The 20,642-nt window shown below is 33.9% G+C and overlaps 2 protein-coding genes across 3 annotated transcripts in view; one reads left to right on the top strand and one right to left on the bottom strand.

Annotated features, from left to right (window-relative positions):
- The window catches only part of LOC111047403 (rab11 family-interacting protein 4-like), a 297,989-nt gene that overhangs the window by 71,316 nt on the left and 206,031 nt on the right, over nt 1-20,642 (top strand). For both annotated transcript variants that reach the window (XM_039429081.1, XM_039429079.1), the window contains exon 2: nt 1,567-1,748. In XM_039429081.1, the coding sequence (XP_039285015.1) occupies nt 1,596-1,748 (153 nt within the window). In that variant the 5' untranslated portion in view covers nt 1,567-1,595. The remainder of the gene's footprint in view (nt 1-1,566; nt 1,749-20,642) is intronic.
- LOC111061911 lies at nt 16,844-18,443 on the bottom strand. Its single transcript, XM_039429084.1, has 2 exons — nt 18,222-18,443; nt 16,844-17,685 (listed from the first exon to the last, which is right to left on the bottom strand). Exons 1-2 carry the CDS (start codon nt 18,421-18,423, stop codon nt 17,375-17,377), a joined length of 513 nt encoding a protein of 170 aa, XP_039285018.1. The 5' UTR covers nt 18,424-18,443; the 3' UTR covers nt 16,844-17,374.

Here is a 20,642-nt window from a genome sequence, read left to right as displayed (position 1 = left end):
GCTTATTTTCCTTTAAAACTACTTGTTTTGAAGTTAATCGAAGAAAACAAAAAAATCAAATCGCAAACCCCCAAAATTTTTACATATATATTATTTTATCAAGGAAACTGTTCGATTTATTGCGGAAATGAATACGACTAATATTTTAGTCCATAATGTAACGAATCGAATGACATATGATAGATTTTTTTTCGATTAATGGTTACAGAGATAATTGATTTCCAGTTTGCTATTTACTATGGCTAAGAGAGTCAGCCGCGTCGTACCGCGTCGACTGTTTCCCCTTCCACGTCGTCAAATCGAATCGCAAATACATAACAATATACATCAATGGATTTGCAATGACAGTGGCTACATTAATTATTTGGCTTATTTTCCTTTAAAACTACTTGTTTTGAAGTTAATCGAAGAAAACAAAAAAATCAAATCGCAAACCCCCAAAATTTTTACATATATATTATTTTATCAAGAAAACTGTTAATTTTATTGGAAAAATGAATATAACCAATATTGTAGTCCATAATGTAACAAATCGAATGGCATATAATAGAATTGTTTCTGATCAATGGTTACAGAGATAATTGATTTCCCGTTTTTACCTGCATTTTTCATGTTTTTGGGGGTTGGGGCGGAAAGCTCCAAGGGGATTTCTTGGGACTTTTGGGAGAATGACCCTCTGGGAGGGTTCTATCGATGGTGGGAAATTCAGCTTTTATTTAATTTTCGGATCGAAACTGCTTTTTTGGACCTTCATTGACTGGGCTATAAGGTTTACACCAAATTTATTAACAAAATGTTTTTTTCCGTCCTTATAGATTCTATTAGATTGAACATAACTTATCATACACATTATGTGCATATGTGTTTGTCAAGCTCCGTTAATCTAATGGAATCTATAACGACGGAAAAATAAACATTTTGTTAAAAACTTTGGAGTAAACGCAGCTCAATTAACATATGTTTTGACATTTCAAGCAGTTCAATGATTGAATTATACATTTCAGCTAAAAAATACGAGCGGTAGAATAGGACATGTCAACATTAAGTTGCGTACAGATTTATGCGCCGCGAACATGAGCAATTCACTTTTAATCAGCTGATGCCAAGCTTTTTATATTTGTATCTTACCGTTTCTTTAAAAATACAGATATAGTCAGCTGATTAAAAGTGAATTGCTCATGTTCGCGATAACTTTGGTGTAACCGCAGCTTTAGTTGTTTATCTCTTGGAAGGTTTTGAGTTTCTCCAGGAAAGGGGCTACGTCCTCTTAGCAAAGATTGTAATTTTTAAAAAAGTTCAAATTCTCACTCCATTATTCTGAATTAGATTGAATTATATTGTGAAGTATAATAATACTTAAAAATGTTTTGTTTGATTATATAAAGTACATACTCTACTTTCATACTCATACTGCAATCAAAAATTTTTATTTTGATACTCAATTGATCAAGATACTCAATCAAAACATTTTTATTCTACTTTCCTAAGTACCATTCTCTACTTTCATACTCATACTGTGTTGATGTTCTGTTTGATAATTTTGTTGAATTGTTTGTGTTGTTGCAGAATGTGTGGGGTTGAGGAGGAGTGGAGAGATGCCGGTGACGGCAGTGGGGGGTCTGGCGGGGGGCCTGGAGGGAAGTCCAACCCAGTTGCGACGTGTGTTTGCACTGTGCGACCCCCGGGGCACGGGGCTCGTCTCAGTCGACCATCTAGCCTCGCTCGCTAGCCAGTATACCAACGAGAAGGTAAGTTCAAAAGTAATTCAATATTGTAATTGATAATATTTATTTATTAATTTGTTTATAATATTCATTGCAAATAAATTAATTTGAATTTGAATTCCACTGTAGCTTATAATAGAGGACACCTCCAATTACATTTAGGGCTGCTTTCCGAGCTCGGGATTCAGCTGAGTTCTAGGGACTACGCCCCGTTTCGGAAAGCCAATTTTCTGACTCCATCTGTTCAAAGTCTAGAACTTAGCTGAATCCTGAGCTCGGAAGCTTGCCCTAAAACTCCTCCTGGTATTAATATAATTACTTCACAATTGTATTTGTATTATTATTTTATGATGTTATAGTTCTGATGTAGGCCTACACTGTACTACTGTGGTTAGGTCAATATTTCTAATCTACCATAGAAGAAGGAACCCTTGTGGAGACATTCTCTAGATTTTGTTTTCTCTCCTTCGAATTCCGGATTGAGAAACTTGAGCCACAGGAATGAAGTAACCCTATATTTTTTACTCCGTGCTTTTCTACTTAGCTCGCCTGCATTTTTAATTTGCTTCCTTTCCAGTATTATGAATAAGAATCGTTGATAATGCAGATCCCTATGTATCATATTTATTTTATAGTAGTCTATGAGAACACATTTTACATTAGAATACGATTACAGATAACTATTGTATTTGAGTATGTTTTTCCTATTTGATATAGAAATTGATGTTATAAATTTTCCAAAGAAGCATATCCAACCTCTACAAGTCTGCTTGGAAAATATAAGAAAATGCTCAAGACCCGTATGCTGATACTCGGTTTAAACGGAGAATCGTCAGCTGTTTGTTTAAACCCCGAATGAAACACATTATGATAAATTCAACTATATCTACAAGTAACGTGGTCTAGCGTTAAACGTAGTGTTAGCATATGGCCCTTAGGAAAGCAAAAATAAACTGATGAAAAGAAACTATCTAAACTCTCAACCAAGGTACCTAGAATATTTACCTCTTTTCTGTATAGGGCTACTTGTAAAATAAATAGAAAAAAAGGTACTGAGATTTTTATTTTTCTTTCTATTCACCTAGAATATAATTATTAATTTATTTGTATTTTATACATTGCTCTCAACCTTGCCTTCCAGCTGTAATTCGAATAAAAACTTATCTAGTTCAGTCGTTCTAGGAATATATTTGACCCAAAAATATATAAGAGGCTCCCTCACGATATATAGAGTCATGGCGAACTTACGGAAATTCAGAAGATTGTTAAAGAAGCTGTTGCTGGAAAGGCCATACTATTCAGTGGATGAATTTCAGCAGGAGTAATGTATTGTTCCTTGTCTTTGATTCAACCCAGGCCCTTGCATATAGGTACTTCTGACTGACTGTGTTTTTAAAAAAAATAATGTGACTATTGTATAATTACAGTATTTTATCATTGTGAACGTGATATGTGTTGACAACCTTCCCAAGGTTGCTCTTTTTTGACTCATCCTCTGTCTGATCATCAGATGTTTGGGATGTAATTATAAATTGAATTACTCTTTCACTGGTTTATTATCGTTGAATACACTAATGAGGGCGATGACGTGAAATATTGATGTGGGAGTGGCTGAATAGTAGTCCACGCTTCCAAAACCAAGAAGCTGTATGATTGGTCAATACATCGATCAGCCGCCTTCACCTTTGCAGCTGTCTACCAATAGGAAGCAAACAAATTGAGAACGTTACATCCAAGCCATTGTCCAATGAGGCTGCTCGTTGAATCCACGGCGTGGCTTACGTTAGCATAAACACTCCATATTCGTTGGTGTCATGAGTTAGTCCTGCCTTTCTCCACAAGAATTATTATTCTCATAAGGTGCGTACCGATATACGCGCCGCGAACATGAGCAATTCACTTTTAATCAGCTGATTATATCTGTATTTTTACAGAAACGGTAAGATACAGTTATAAAAAAGCTTGGCATCAGCTGATTGAAAGTGAATTACTCATGTTCGCGGCGCGTAAATCTGTACGCACCTATAAATTTTCGAAGTGAACAAACCAGTATATTCTAGTATGTATTATTCTATTATGTATATCTAGTAAGTATTCAGTATATTCACATATGAAGTTGTTTCGTGATTTGGTGTTCGAGCAATCAACATAGTAGGGATCCTACAGTTTTGCAATGTATTATTCTTGAATATTAACTCCAAAACTGTAGTTGGAGCGAAAAAAATTGGTTTAGTAGCGTTAAATTGCTAAATCCCCAATCTAACCAATGCAAAAGTGTAAATAATACTGAAATAATTTGTTTCCAAGATTCTTGCTAGAACTCTTTCTATAGTATGGTTATATCCTGGAGCTCGAATTTCTCTATTCTTATTCTTCGCTTATATTCAGTCAAGAAATAGGTTTAACAATATGTTCCAAGGTTATCAAAGAAACCTTCTATAATTTCCCTGCAAAAATTACATTTTCTTCTTCTACAATAAAATGACTATCTTCTTCTACAAGATGTTATTATAAACTTGTTGACTTGATGAGATTATAATTTGCGTAGCTCTTCAACCACTCTCACAGAATCCTGGACCTGCAAAATAATCCTTATTGTAAAAGAGATTCCTTCGTCAAGTCACGAGTCACGAATAATGTTCAGGTTATTGGCGTTATAATGATTTGGTCGGTTGTCAGTTGGCACAAGCAAAGCTCATAATAATCTAGGCAATAGTGATTGTGTTTCCTTGAGCATGGTGTTGTTTGTTGCCAATTTGTGGTCATTATTATCACATCATCAATTATTCAACTCTCTAGAAATGTTGGGTGATGTCATATTTTGCTATTTGCTTCTTGATCTGTTGTTATTTCTCTCCAGTAGAAGTTACAAAAACACATTTTGCTTCTATATCGTCAGATTTCGTGATTGTGGAAATGAGTTTTTAGTTATACAATGATCTCTTATGAAGATGAAAGATGGAAAATAAATCTTTCTTCAATTATAGGCTCAATCGCTTCATTGACATAATTATGCTCCATTGCTCATGTTCCATTAATCTATACACATAAAATTCTTATACTGTATACAATACATATCATTATTGAAAAAACAATATTATTGTAATACTAAATAATCTACACGCTTCAATAATTGGGAAATATGACAGACTACAATAAAGCTCTATAGAGAATAATTGTTATTAAACGAAAATCCCAATTAAATGCTTTAAATCACCCCGAAGACTTCTGCTACTGCAAATAGTGACAACAGGGTAAACAGCTACATGGAAATTCGATGAGCGCTACTATACAAAAATTATTTGTCAGCCTGGGATAAATAATTTTTGTATAGTAGCGCTCATCGAATTTCCATTTAGCTGTTTAGACTGTTGTCAATATTTACAGTAGCAGGAGTCTTCGGGGTGATTTACAGCATTCAATTGGGATTTTCATTTAATAATAATTATTCATTAATTAGCATTTGAACAAATGCAACTTCAATTTATTACCATCTCTATAGAGAAATTATTCAAGAGGCCTTCGGAAATAAGACAAGAAAAGGCCCTACGCATTTTCAGTTTAGGACGTCAATTCCCAATTGATAATCATGAAAAAGATAACAAATTGTTTAGTAATTGTTCACTGAAGATTATACGCCATACCTCAAAATTTTGATATCACTTCCAATGTTTTTCTATTGTGAGACAAACTTTGCCAAATTTCCTCCAAGTTCAACGACTTATATAGCCATTCCATGCAGAGTAAGAAATTCAAAATTTGAAGGTACGGTTCATGGTCTCCAAATGTTCCGGAACAATTTGTTATCATTTCCATGATTGGATAATGAGATCATTGTTCATACCGTGAGTTCAAGTACTTCAAGAATTCTATTTGATTTTATATTGTTCTATGAATCTTATGAATCAAATTATCAATTCAAACTACCTAGGTAAATGTTTTTTTTTCAGTTGAATATAACTGTTAGACTACTATTACTATAGTGAGGTCCACGTTATAATAGCAGTAGAGAAAGATTGGAGAAAAACGTTGCCGATCCTCTGTCTTGTCAATGCCTGCTATAGACGGTAGCTGATACAGGTTTATTAATGTAATGTAAACTGTTCTTTCTCGTTTAATTTTATTTTACTAAGCAAGAAATTATATTTTTCAATAATTCCATAATGAATTTTCATAATTACGATGAAATATTTTGTTAATTATTAATTCTACATTGTTAAAAGATGATCTGACCACAGATATAAGCGAGAAAGAGATAAAGCTATCCGCTTTGTTGAATGATAGACAAGGATAGCAATACCAAACACTGCCATTATAACGTGGACCTCACTATAGGACTAACGATCAGTTTATTTCTATCCTAAATTAATTTCAATACATTTTACAAGAATAATCTTGTAAAAGCTTTTCCTTGTTTTAATTAGCTAATTTTTCAAATGACATTAGAAATAAGAAATCTCAAAAGATTATTTGATCGCTCTTTGCTACTATGTTCTTTGAGAAACAGTAAGCGCCGGTTTCCGAGCTCGGGATTTGGCTAAGTTCTAGACTTTAAACAGCGTGAGTCAAAAAATTGGCTTTCCGAAACGGGGCGTAGTCGCAGTCATTGTCATAGTCACGTTTGAATTAAATTTCGAAAAACTAGACATTTGTACACAAAATAAAGTAAAGAGAAAATAGTGTAAAGTTTCAGCTATTTTGAATTATTTAGGAATGTTTAATTTCGTCAAGGAAACCCGTTTCCAATCATAGAAATGAGAAAATAAAAACTGTGACTACTGTTATAAAAGCTGCGACTACGCCCCATTTTGGAAAGCCAATTTTCTGACTCCAGCTGTTTAAAGTCTACAACTTGGCTAAATCCCGAGCTCGGAAACCGCCCCTTAGTTTTATCCGTGGGTGTCAATGACTCATTCTTTGCACAACACTATTTCGATAAATTATACCCAGTGAGGATAGAATGTTACATTCTATACTCTCTGATTACACCTTTCTTTCCCAGTAGGAAGATGGACAAGAAGTGACTCATCCTTTGTTTCTTGTAATAATAAATTTGCGTGAGTGCTACCATGTTCCTAACTTACATTAAAATTTACTTTATACCGTCAGCAATTCTTGAAAATGATATTAATACTTCCCATTCATCCAACGCTGAAAGTTTTGAATGAATCTCACCATAGTATAGTATTCCAGTAGTACTTTCCAGCTTGTCAAACAATATTCTCAACGTTTCCCACAACCTTCACAAGAGTAAATTGTTCACACAAGTATGAAAAATTGTATTCTTGTAGCCTAATCACATCCAAGGTCATCACTGCTTTATGTCCGTCACTCTGTTTTCCGTTCTTCATTATTATTATGATTTTTAACGGAAGCTAGTTCCCATCAATCATACTCAAAATAATAGTAATCTTGGTCATTTTTACCACAGTGTTTCTTTGTTGAAGCTAACGCAGACCTCTTTTACGTTTTACTACATTTTCCGAGTGATAATCTAGTATTAGATACTAGAATGACATGGGAACATGATGGCATGAGAAGTACTCACTCAAATCAATTTCAGATATCAGAGCTGTAGTGGAGAATTGTTACAACTAAATTCTTGGACAAAACATACACCAATTTACAAAAATATAATAAACAATCACAGTTATATACAACAGTTCTTTGTTCCATCCATCAATCTACTGAAGAGTCCAATGCATTGTAGAAGAAGAATTTTTAGAGCTACTTGTAGACAACTACTTCCGCTATAATAGTGCTCTGACAAAGATAAAATACTCTACTTTTTTAATTTAAATAATTGTGAGAATTGAAGAACAGTTTGTCCAAATTTACTTGTCAAAATTATGACAAATGCATTGGACTCTTCAGTAGATTGATGGATAGAGAACAAAGAACTGTTGTAGATAACTGTGATTGTTTATTATATTTTTGTAAATTGATGTATGTTTTGTCCAAGAATTTAGTTGTAACAATTCTACACTACAGCTCTGCCATCTGAAATTGATTTGAGTGAGAACTTCTCATGTCTTCATGTTCCCATGTCATTCAACTTGTTCAATGGATGAATTATTGTGACAATTTTGAAATGTTCTTGTTTGTTTTGTTCAAATTACTCCAAAACTGCAATTCTATTCTATAATATAATAATGGAAAAAATTGACTTATACACGTACGGGATAGGAAATTCACGAATGACGCATCACTTCTGAACTACTGGACTGATTATCTTGAAATTTTTCATATTGATTCTTAATTTACCGAGGATGGTTGTAGGTCTATTTCAAATTCTTCAAGATTCCAGTAGGTCAATTTTCCAGTTTGTCAAGTTTTAAATAGAACTGTTGCGGTGCATGGGTCATTTGCTAGTACTAGTACTCAATATTTTTCATGCTACAGCACTACCATTGAAAATATCTCTACTTTTCGGACAGTTGAAAAGTCAAAGAATGGAAATCACTCTTTCAAATGTTAAGAAATGAAATTCAGAAAATTTTTTCAACATTTGAAAAAACTGTACATATTTTCTCATTGCCTGCCTTTGAATAACATATAACATTTTCGCCACACTGCACAGAAAGCAGCTGTTTTCCAGTCCCTACGTAGATCTGAAAGACATTGTTTGCAGACGACTCTCGTCTGACGTCAGAACAGATTTCTAGCCGGAAAAATCTCATTTTCTGCTCTAGGTGCGAAATATACTATTTCATGCAAAAACGAGTAGCCTATAGTACAAGAAATTGAGCAAAAATACAAAAAGCTGAAGGATTGACTCCAATCTTACAATTTTTGTTAATAAATTCAAGCTATCAATCATTCAACGTAATTGAAGGAATTCATCATAAGATCACAAGTAACGTGAATGTTTGGGAATGAGTGTTATTGCTACATTAATACATGTATCAAGAAAAGTTAAACCCCAACAAGCGTTTCTAATGAACCGAAACTGATCATAGTAATGCAACAACTGAAGTTGTTGTCAGTGAGTAGGCCTACATCTATAGTGAGGACGTTATAATGGCAGTGTTTGATTAGCAATGGTATTGCTATCCTTGTCTATCATTCAACAAAGCGGATAGCGCTATCTCTTTCCCGCTTAGCTCTGTTAGCCAGATCGTCTTTTAACAATGTAGAATTAATAATTATTCCTGGACCAAAAATCAAGTGAAGAAGCTGTGTGTGTTATCATAGCCTCAACCTTTGGACAACATTAACTTTTATCAAAATTTTTGGAGAGAAATAGTACAGGATCAGCTTATTTTTTCCTCCAATGTCATAATTATATTATGATTGTAATATTTTGTACAATAAATGAATGAATGAATCCTATTGAATGAAAAGACTAAGAAATTGTCAAAAAACACTGATTTATTGATAATAAATATTTTCAACTACCGTACACAACAGTATTTCATTCAAATATGAAAATTCACTATAAAATTATTGAAAAATATAATTTCTTTCTTAATTGAATACAATTTATCATTTTAAACGACAAGTAACAGTAAATATTACAACGATAAATCAGTATCAGCTACCATCTATAGAAGACATTGGCAATTCAGAGACCCGGCAGCATTGATCTCCTATCTTTCTCCAGTGCCATTATAACAATGGATGCCATGAAATATCAAGAATAAGTAATATCAACTTTGAGCAAATTTTATTAATTTCGTGAAAATTACAAAGGTTGGACACCCAAACTTGAGGTTGGAGTACAGTGTTGTTTTTATGGCTACTGTAGTCCTCCTTAAAAATAATATTACAAAGTGCAAAATATATGATTTAATATCCAAACGAAACCACAATTCCGAATATTCTTATACCTTTGTATATACCCAACGTATTTTACCACTGTAAAATACTGAACACAAAACTTTCGAATTGTTGATGAGTTCTCAATGCGGGATGCTTTTACAAGGGAACATTACTTTTAATAACGGGTCTACTTATCTTCACTAATCCTGCCAACGACCCACTTTTCCAATACGGAACTAGTAATGAATAATAATGCCCAACTAAGTGCCACATCGTTTACAAATAAAGTGTCTTTGACAGCCATTTTTCCTTATCTGAGACTGTCCTTTTACATTTTTTCAGTGTAATAAAGCACGCTTTCACTGGCTTGCTTCCTCTACTACAAGAGTTGTGTAGCAATTTTGGTGTAGTTTGTTTTTGAGCTGTTCTTGATTGCTGGTTATCTATCAATATATACAGTAGAAAAGTACGAAATATATAGTATACCAATAGTCAGATTATTTATTTATTCATCCCATTTACACCAGCACAAAATCAAAACAATGATTAAGAGAGAAAAACACATAATTGTTTATAATCACTTTTGAACAATTAATTACGACATAGCAGTCAGGTATTTATACAAATAAAAGCTATTAGCTTTTACTTACATTAGTGTAACTGAGTGTTGATGAAGGGCCTAGTAGTGTCCGAAAGCGCTACACTAATGCCCGGTCTACACGACAACGATATTAGCGCAAACCTGCCAGGTTTGCCCTAAGTTTGCATCGTGTAGACGGTAGATCGTTGTGAATTAATGAGGTTTGAAGGTTTGTGCTTTTATTTGTATAAATACCTGACTGCTATATCGTAATTAATTGTTCAAAAGTGATTATTTAACAAGCAGTTCGTAATGGAATCAAACATTGAAGAGAATTGTTTATAGTTATTATCTGATCTCTTTCCCTCGTTCTTGTGAATGTCAATTATTGTAGTTGTCAAATTCCCTCTAGAACTCGAGAGCTTAAAAAATTACAGGTTCTGTTTTTCCGAGCTCGGGATTTAGCTAAGTTCCAGACTTTGAACAGCTGGAGTCAGAAAATGGGCTTTCCGAAACGGGGCGTAGTCGCAATTTTTATGACAATCTTTATTTTCTCAGGAAACGTTTTTCCTTGACGAAATGAAACATTCCTAAATAATTCAAAATAGCTGAAACTTTACACTATTTTCTCTTTATTTTTTTGTGTTAAATTTTCTAGTTTTTCGAAATTCACCTAGACTGCGACTGCGCCCCGTTTCGGAAAGCGAATTTTCTGACTTCAGCTGTTTGATGTCTAGAGTTAAGCTAAATCCCGAGCTTGGAAACCGGCCCTATCCTATTATATTAAGAGAGCAATTTCTGTATAATCATCTGTTTATATTTTTATATCTGGTTATTTATGTTCAACAGATCTCGAGAACGGCTCTAACGATTTTCACGAAATTTGGAACATAGTAGGTCTATGATATAAAAATTTGATTGCACTAGGTATCATCCTTGGGAAAACTCGCTAAACGACATTGAAAGCATAATTCATCCTTGACTGAAACAGCTGAGACTTTCGTCGTCTGTGGATAGTAAAAAGTGAGCGAGTAATTCTGTGGAAAATCAAAATATCGCATCCCCGAAATCATAAGCTGACGTATAGTCAGCTGTAAAATATAAACACGAGATCATTTTAGAGAACTGTGTTTTGTTTATCGCTAAAAATAAAAAATAACAAGCGAAGCTCGGTGCCCCGATATATTTATCATAAAACAACTACTCACTACGAATTTATCTAGAGGAAAGCATAGAAATAATAGACTATTTCAATCTATTTTACCTCTAATGCTTCATCAATTCAACTTTATTAAGCCGGATCCACACTGAACAAATGTTCGACATACATATTCAGCAAACATGATTGTTGAGGAGCTCAGGGACAAACATTTTAAAAAGTTTGGACAATCATTGTTTCCCATACAAAAAATTACTGTTTTTCCAAACATTTTCAGTGTTTGCTGTAAAATATAAAAACCTGTTTTCTCCACTTGGAAATATTTTGTTTGGTGACGCATCCACACTGGCCACGGGCAAACATTGTTTGTCAAACATAATAAAATTTGCCCAAACTGTTTCAACAAACATGTTTGTAAAACATTTTTCAGTGTGGACACGGCTTAAATTTAATTTGGAAAAGTAGGCCACTACTCAAAATAAATACTTTATTAACCAACAAATTATAAAGTATTATCATAAAACAACTACCTACATGAATTTATCTAGAGGAAAGCATAGAAATAATAGACTATTTCAATTTATTTTACCTCCAATGCTTCATCAATTCCAACCTAATTCGACCACATCCATACTGTAAGCCTCCACCAAATATGTAAGCACTAAATTAAAACTCTAAAATCCTGATCAATATGGGATGAATATATGATTCATATATATATGTCTCATATGACCAGGTGACAATACTTAAACCAAAATACTTAATTGAATACCCGACTTGAACAGAAAACGCTCATTGGTCCAAAACCGATATAACTGATATACTATTTCTTTTCCTGTCGGTAGAGAGTTCAGCCTATTCGTTCCAAATACCTTTTCCTTCCGTTCTCATGAGACACTTAAACGCTTCACTGTTTCCCAATGTATTTATCCACGATTTATTGCCACGTTTATTGAGCACCAAAGGAATCATTCAAACGCTACCGGCATGTTTTTCGTTGGGATCTTTTTCACTTCAATCTTCAAAGATAAAAAGAAGCTGACTCTTAACTGCAGCTCAAAGCAAACCATGTTTAATCAGCCAAGAAACTCTCAACTCTCATCTAATTCGATCACCGCAGCAAATAGAGAGTGAAACAATAGTTCTTTTTTCTCAGATTTAAAACTATCGTTTTCCTAGTTCCCAGGATGTTTATATTGTTAGTTTTTTCAATTTGACTGGAACGTCTTATTCTGTGCCATGTCTTTGGCAGAAAAGGAAAAAGAGAGGTCTGAGGAGGTTTTCTCCGGAAAATATAGGAGCAAAGCCCTATAAAATACATTCTATAGTTAGTTTTTCTACTCATATACAGTTATTCTAATGATATCCCGTTAAGACTTCACGCATGTATATACGTGGTTTTCATATTATTAATTACTATTTACAATATCTACAATCTACATTCCCCAATCTACATTATAAAATTGTCCCATCTTAAACATTGATGAAAACATTAAAATATCGTCGAACATGTGTGAGATTTTTTCAAAATTAATTCGTGGTATTAGACGATATTCTTGTGTTTTCACATACGTTTCACTATATCTTGCCTAATACAGTGTCAAGCGAGCAATTTCTGTATATCTGTTTATATTTTTATATCTTGTTATTTATGACCAACGGATCTCGAAAACGGCTCTAACGATTTTCACGAAATTCGGAACATAGTAGGTTTATGATATGAAAATGCGATTGCACTAGGTCTCATCCCTGGGAAAACTCGCTGAAGGACATGAAAAGGATAACAATTATTCATCCTTGGAAAAACAGATGATAATTTCGTCGTCTGTCGAAACAGAAGATGCGTGTGTGGGAGAGAAACAGATTTATTTCCAGCTGTGTAATAAATCAGCGAGAAATATTATCAAGACAATTTAATCGACTTGATCAAAATGATCTGATTTGTTGACATGACATGATAATTTTTCTAAACTAGAGTATATCATAATTTCAAATTTGATCATTATTTGACAATTTTAAGTGAATATTGAGTGTTATTTTGTTATACAATTTGGTTTGTAGATAATCTAAATTAGAACTTTTTGTTTTCAAATGTTTGAACTGAAAATTGAACCTGAATTCAAGTGTATGGAACATAACCTACTTTCTGGACTATTTATAGTGTATAAATCAGAATTCGGGGAAGAAACAGTTTTGGGCTGTGCCTGTTAGTCCTCCCCCAATCATTTTAAAGAATTGTGTTCTCTTTATCAATGAATAAATAAATATAAACTATGCTTCTATGCTTTTGTACTCCGGAGCGAAGCTTGGTGCCCCGATATTGTCAAATCTATGAGTACTCTTTATCATGATATCACCTCAGAAAACAAAGGAATAATCTGTGATCTTTCCTCAGTGATATCAATTCCTATGTGGTGTCTCAGTGATTCAATCCTAACATCAGTATACATGACTGTAGGCATTGAATCGTAACATCCACTAAAATTCAAACAATTGCATTGCAACCGCATGTTGTATTACATGACAATAATTGCCACATAACACAAAAATCCCCAATAAATTTTAAAGAATTTTTAAGAACACATTTTAAAGAATTGTGTTCGGTTTATCAATAGTCAATAGATAAATAACGAACGAAGCTCGGTGTCCCGATTTTTTTGTTGATTAATAATATTTCTACATTGTTAAAAACGTTGAGAAGCTAGAAAAGTATAGCGGTATCTGCTTTGTCGAATGATAGACAAGGATAGCAACACAAATGTTAATCAAATACTTCATTATAGCGTGGACCTCATTATAGTACGTATTACCATAGAGAAAAAATAGCGTAAGTAGTGTGATGAATCTTTCAAATAGACCTCATGAAAAGAGAGAAAGATTGTGATTACCTTTTAAAATGAAAGAATTTGCTAAAGGAATAGTTAGCGACCGAGCGATAAAGCTTACTTATCAATAACTGTATATTTGATAAGAGTACCGTTCTGTACTGAATATTTTTCTAGGAAAATTATTCAATAAAATTATAATTATTTTGCAAATAAAGCACAAATTGTTTATGAATCGCTCATTGATTTTGAGGTTACACTTTATTTACTATCGATCAGATGTTTTTAAAACAGTTCGAACGCAGCTGACTGATTCAAAGTATTGTCAAATGTCATGCTGGCTTCACGTAAGATATAATACCATCTCTAAAAATTATAAAACTATCAATAAAGGATCAAGAATTTCAAATAAAAAATAAAATGTATGTATTATCGTTGAAATTATTTATTATTTAAGAAATTATATTATATATCAGGTCTTATTGTAACTAAATAGGTCATAGCATGAAATTATATTATTGATAAAATGGCAGAAATTATTTATAACAATCTCAAACCTAATAAAAATTGTACAAGAGTATTAATTCATTAACGATTTAATTCAACTGAACCACATGGTAATTAAATCTCTTTGGCAGGTCTAAGCCAATCACAGTGCATAGAATAGCACCAAGAAGGTGATCGTTTGAAAGCAACACATGTTAATCTATTATCAGACACCAACCCTGCCTTATCAGTTACACTAGCACATGTACATTGTATGAGAGAAACTATGTCTAGAAGATTAAGCAGTTTTAAGGATTACCTAAATTGAATCATTATTGTAACTAAAAGAATTATATTCTACTGCTTGCCACTGACGTCATGTTTACGTCACAAGCGTTCTACCAATGGCAAATTTTTATGCAAATTATTACATCGAGATTCTGAGAAGCAAGGTCTAGCCTAAAAGCTTAGAGAAAAGACAGCACTTCCCTTTTGAAATCCTTACTGGTCAGATCTCTTTTTATAGTTACCAAAGACCTATTTGTGAAAACTTCTTGTTCGATTTTAAATGTTCTATTTGTGAGCCGATATTTTAGGCCAATTTATTTGTTATTCGTAAATTTCTGTTTTCATCAATCGATAAATTTAAAAGCTTAAAGTAAATTATCCCTTAATTAATTCGGTGAAGGAGATATTAAATTAAAATTCCCCACGTGCTGAAACCGAAGCCTGGATTGCCGCCGATCAAACGATTTTTGATCTAAAGAAGAAAACCACGACCGCCAAGGAAATTCACGTGAGTTATAAGTTTTAAAAGGGGCCCCAATCTACGCTTCGAAAATATTTCAGTGCAGAAACATAAATTTTTCTTCGTTAAATTATTGGCCACGCCGACAAGCGCTTTAGCATTTAAGAGTCTAAAATTTATTCATATTAATTTCTAAGAATTTGTAGTTGATTAACTATCCTCCGCTGCCTGAACCACGACCCCGAGCATTTTAAAAATATTTTATAATTCATTTTTTCACTATTTTTTCAAAACTGTTCAATTTTATCAATTGTAAAATTCTGTTGAATCACGCATGGTATCATGCAAGCACAAGAAAATTTTTAACTATTCTGTTAATGCTAAATTATTATCAACCTGTAAATCAAATTCTGAATCTGCACTGTATGATTACATATTTTATTGTAATATATTTCAGTTTTGTTAATTCGCTTTCTGAGTTCGATTATTTCTTAAGCCTGTCAATTATTGTGTCTGATACGTTCTATATCATCAAGAACCGATCGAATACGATCATTGGAATAATTGAATCAAGCTGGATATTGGAACAGGTCTAAGTGGATGTAGCGAGTGGGGTCAGATCGAGATATTTATTCTTTGTCCTTACCTGCTCATATATCAGCTTTTATCTGTTACCTACCTCGACTTAGGAGCGAACACATCAATTGTACAGCAGTGGCAGCCATAGATCATATAAATTCCTACAATAGAGCTTAAAACCCGACAAGACTCTGTTCTCGAAATATATTCTGAACGATATTTGGTTCAAATACCGTATTTTAATCCTTCAGAACTTATTAGAGACGCAGTCCCGTAAATTATCTACATCGGGATTTTTGCTCGACCTGTATGATTTTGTATGCTCATTCTTCACAGGTAATAATTTTAAGGTATCCGTATTCAGTGTTTAGCGATCGCTACACTACTTATAAAAATTTCATCATTATACAATTTGTCATTAGAAGAATCAAGGGTGAGCGAGCGTTTAGGCCTCCCGCGATTCCGACAATTGTATTGAATCTTGTAGTGAATCAATCAGTCTGGTGTTCACTCAGCGTCCCCGCACGCAATTACAAAATTTATAGCCGCTACACCATTGACTCAGTACAAGATTCACTCTACATATGTGAGGCGCGTTAAAAAACGCACCACATGATTTGCCGGCCCAACGTGAGGCATTTGGATACAGCACCACATGATTTGGCGCCCAACAGTGATAGGCATTGAAGAGGTGGATAATCGACTGCGAGGATTATTTAGTTGCTCAGTATACTATAGCGCTGACAACGGGAAAATTTTTTGAAAATTCATGGTTGTGAATTTCTTCAATTTTAATATCAACTGTTCACTGTTATATAAAATAACAAGAAGTACCATACCCAATTTTTGAACGGAAAAGAAATTTATCGATTGATGAATTTTTAGAGAAAAAATCGAACTCAGAATTTTATTATCGTGTTATTCGAAAATTGGTCATACTATAAGTCATAGGTATAAGAGATATCATAAGAAAGGTCATATTATTTGAAGAATATTAGGTCTATATTGAAACAATTTATAAATATTTACAGAAAAGAGGATTGAAGTTATTTATATTTTTAAATTTTTAAAACATAAAGAGGGAAGTAAAATTAAATCACGGATATATTGCGGAATAATTCAAGCAGAGTATCACTGCTTTTATATAAAATTTTGCAAAGAACACTAGCCTATATATAGAATTGCGGCAAGAAATTATAAGAGTAAAATATTTATAATAATAGTAATAATAAATTATAAGAGGCGTACCTGTATTACCGCATAAGTGTTCACTGTGTATCCTGTATGTTCGTGTCATTTTTATGTTAACGATATTGCTAACTTGACTCATTTTATCACTGAACACATTGCTAAACCACTTTTTCTGTATTTCACTCACTACGACACTATAACAATTTCTATTGGATTTCTTATTAATTATTTTGTATATCACATCAACACTTTCACGTTTTTTATTCACCGCACACGTTCGTCGCATTATTTTCTCGCAAACCATGGCAGGAAACGACCAGGTCAATCCAAGTCTGTCGGACACCGAGGACATCTCACCCGATTGTTCGCCGCCATCCGCATCTGCCACCGCATCCGCCGATTTCCATCCCAATGTACTGGATGATTTATCTTCGACACAGGTGGAGGAGAGCTGCATCCTAGTGGAAGATCCGTCGGCAGCCCAAGAGCCGGAGGACGAAACATCGGGAGAGCATACGGACGACGACGCCCCCGAGACAGGAACTCCCATTTCTCGTACCGTTGCTCGGATAAAAAACCAGAAGGTAACCGTTCGCCATACACCCGCTCCCGCAATAGATTGGAACACCATCCTGGAAGCAATAAACAACTTAAATGAAAAAAGCGACCAAGCAAAGGAAGAATTAAAGAAGGAAATTCAAGAAATAAAGAAAGACAGTAAACAAACAAAGGAAGAATTAAAAGAAGACAGTAAACAAACAAAGGAAGAATTAAAAGAAGACAATAAACAAGCAAAGGAAGAATTAAAGAAGGAAATTCAAGAGGTAAAGAAAGACAACAAGCAAACCAATGAAGCAATAAACAAGCTGAATAAGGAAATTCAAGAAGCAAAGAAGACAAATGAACAGGGTTTGGAAAAGTTGAGTCAGCGAATGGACCAAGCATTCCATGATACAGATAACACCATCAAAAAATTAGCTGAGTGTCTGGATAAATCAATTTTAGAAACAAATAACCGATTGGATAGGATATCTGAAGATATGCATATGGGAAAAATCAGCGTCGAAGTCAGCATTAAGAAACATATACATGTGGAGAAGGATACAATAAAGGTGGTTAAAGTCAAACAAGCAAGCGAACATAACACATGTATGGAAAACCAACCCACCGAGAATGTCAAGGCTGAAGTCGCGCCGCACCCCGCCGAACGCCGAGAGGAACCAGTCGACATCGCCCGCCAAGCCGAGGACGACATCCATGGCATAGAGGGGCCAGCCGTACAACCGCGCGCCGGACACCAGGAGTCCAAGGACGTTGCCGACCACGTTGAAGAGCAGCCCGGACCGCCGACCGCCCACATCACCGTCCATCCACCGAGGACAGCGCCTGCAACATATAAACCCAGCATTCATGAAGATAGTCACCTAAACAATAGAAATGAAACAGAAACCCACAACAAATTGAAATCACAACTGAAAATAAAAACCTCTAAATCAAAACAACACACAAGTAAAATAGCAGCTCCACGGAAAAGAAAAATGGTCTCAAGAAAAATTTATCTACATCGCCGTCATGTTAGGCTAAAATCTGACATCAAAGCTTTTACCAGCATGCAAGAAAAAAGGAAGACGGTATCAAGAAGGGCCTACAATCACCGCAGTCATGTCCGGTTAAAATCAAGTAGACTGTACACCACCATGCAGAAAAGAAAAGGATTATTTGAAAAAACACACAGACACCACCGGCATGTAAGGTTTAAAAAGATCAAACTACATGTCACCGGTAAACAAAGAAGGACAACATTGGCTGAAGAGATCTACCTACTTCGCCGGCACATTCGTTTTAAGCCAAGTTTGATAAAACGGATAGTTGCAAATTGGAATGGAAACTTGAAATAAATCAGAAATCAAATTTAGATGGGGGCTTAAGGAATAATTTTCGAATTAACTGGAAACTACATTTGTGGAATACACCAATTATCAAACACTTCATAATCACAGCCTACCCATCGAATCATATCTTTGCAGACTAGCATCTTTCTACTGCAGCCTAATCAACATAACCTAAACTTCGCCGCATCTCAGCTAATAAGGAAATATTATTAATCCACATCAAATGAAGAAATTATTATCAACTTTAATAACAGAAGAAAATAAAACTACGAAACAACTTTAAGAATTTACCAACCTAATCAAGCCATCTGCCTCATGTTACAGTCATCACCGAAACAATCGCCTGGTATCATCTGCACAACTGAAAAATAGAAACAAGAATTATATTATCCACGGAAAATAATTATAAATTAGAAATAACATGAAATTAGTAGTGAATAGGAGGAAAGAAAATAAACAAAGTTTATTTGAAAAAATGTGTAAATCTAACCTGAAATACAGAATCGATAGAAAAATCTATTCAGAACCAAAGCCTGTTCGATAATTTTCTTCGTCCCACCAACCAATGTGTGCGAAATCCTAGAGTCAATGTATAGAATCAAAGCAATATCGTTATTTAATTATTGTAACCTATTATTTAATGTGGAATTATAAGTAAAAAACGCAACCAAAAATATATATTTATGTTAATTTGCACGAAATGCGCATGTTCTGTGTTATATGAATGTATCTCTAAAAAACTCCAAAGAAAATGAAATTCTTACCTTCAAATGTGAAATTTATTACTGTTGCATCAAAAGATCATGAATTGTAATTCAAATTGATAAATATAATCTTAAGGACTTAATATTTGTAACCAACATTGATAAAAATCAAGAAAGCCATTTCAAGTGTAACCCTGTTTGTACGCAACGTACTAAGCGCAAATAAGAAATTGCTCGAGTCAAACGGTAGACGATTGTCAAGTCACCGAAGTAAAATCACACTCTCACCCAATTATGTAAAAGCCAAACAAAGAGTCGAAACTGTAATAACTATGAAAAAATGATGAAAGTCTATATTTGTTGCAAATACTGTTCAAATCTTAAGAAGTAATATGTGAAATTTTGTATATTTGTTATAGTTATGGGTCTGCTCATAAGCCACCCGTGAATGGAAGTTGTGGAGTTGTTTTAATGAAGGATCCAAAGAGACCTCATTAATTATTGTATTTCGATTGTATCCAATGGAAGGAACAATCAATTATTTATTTTCTCGTAGCCAAAAGTGCACGATATATTGTTTTTAGTGTTAAGTGTTGAGTTTTCGTAGAAGTAAGGAGATGAAATAGTGTATTCATCACAATATCGGATTTTTCAAATAGTCATTGTTTCGACTCGTCTCCCAATTACCTATTTAAAATATCCTGGGGGCTTTTGTGTGATGAATCTTTCAAATAGATCTCATGAAAAGAGAGAAAAATTGTGATTACCTTTTAAAATGAAAGAATTTGCTAAAGGAATAGTTAGCGACCGAGCGATAAAGCTTACTTATCAATAACTGTATATTTGATAAGAGTACCGTTCTGTACTGAATATTTTTCTAGGAAAATTATTCAATAAAATTATAATTATTTTGCAAATAAAGCACAAATTATTTATGAATTGCTCATTGATTTTGAGGTTACACTTTGTTTACTATCGATCAGATGTTTTTAA

This window comes from Nilaparvata lugens, chromosome 5 (genome assembly GCF_014356525.2).
Source record: "Nilaparvata lugens isolate BPH chromosome 5, ASM1435652v1, whole genome shotgun sequence".
In the NCBI taxonomy this organism is placed as follows: domain Eukaryota; kingdom Metazoa; phylum Arthropoda; class Insecta; order Hemiptera; family Delphacidae; genus Nilaparvata; species Nilaparvata lugens.
This window is presented reverse-complemented; position numbering and strand designations above follow the sequence as displayed.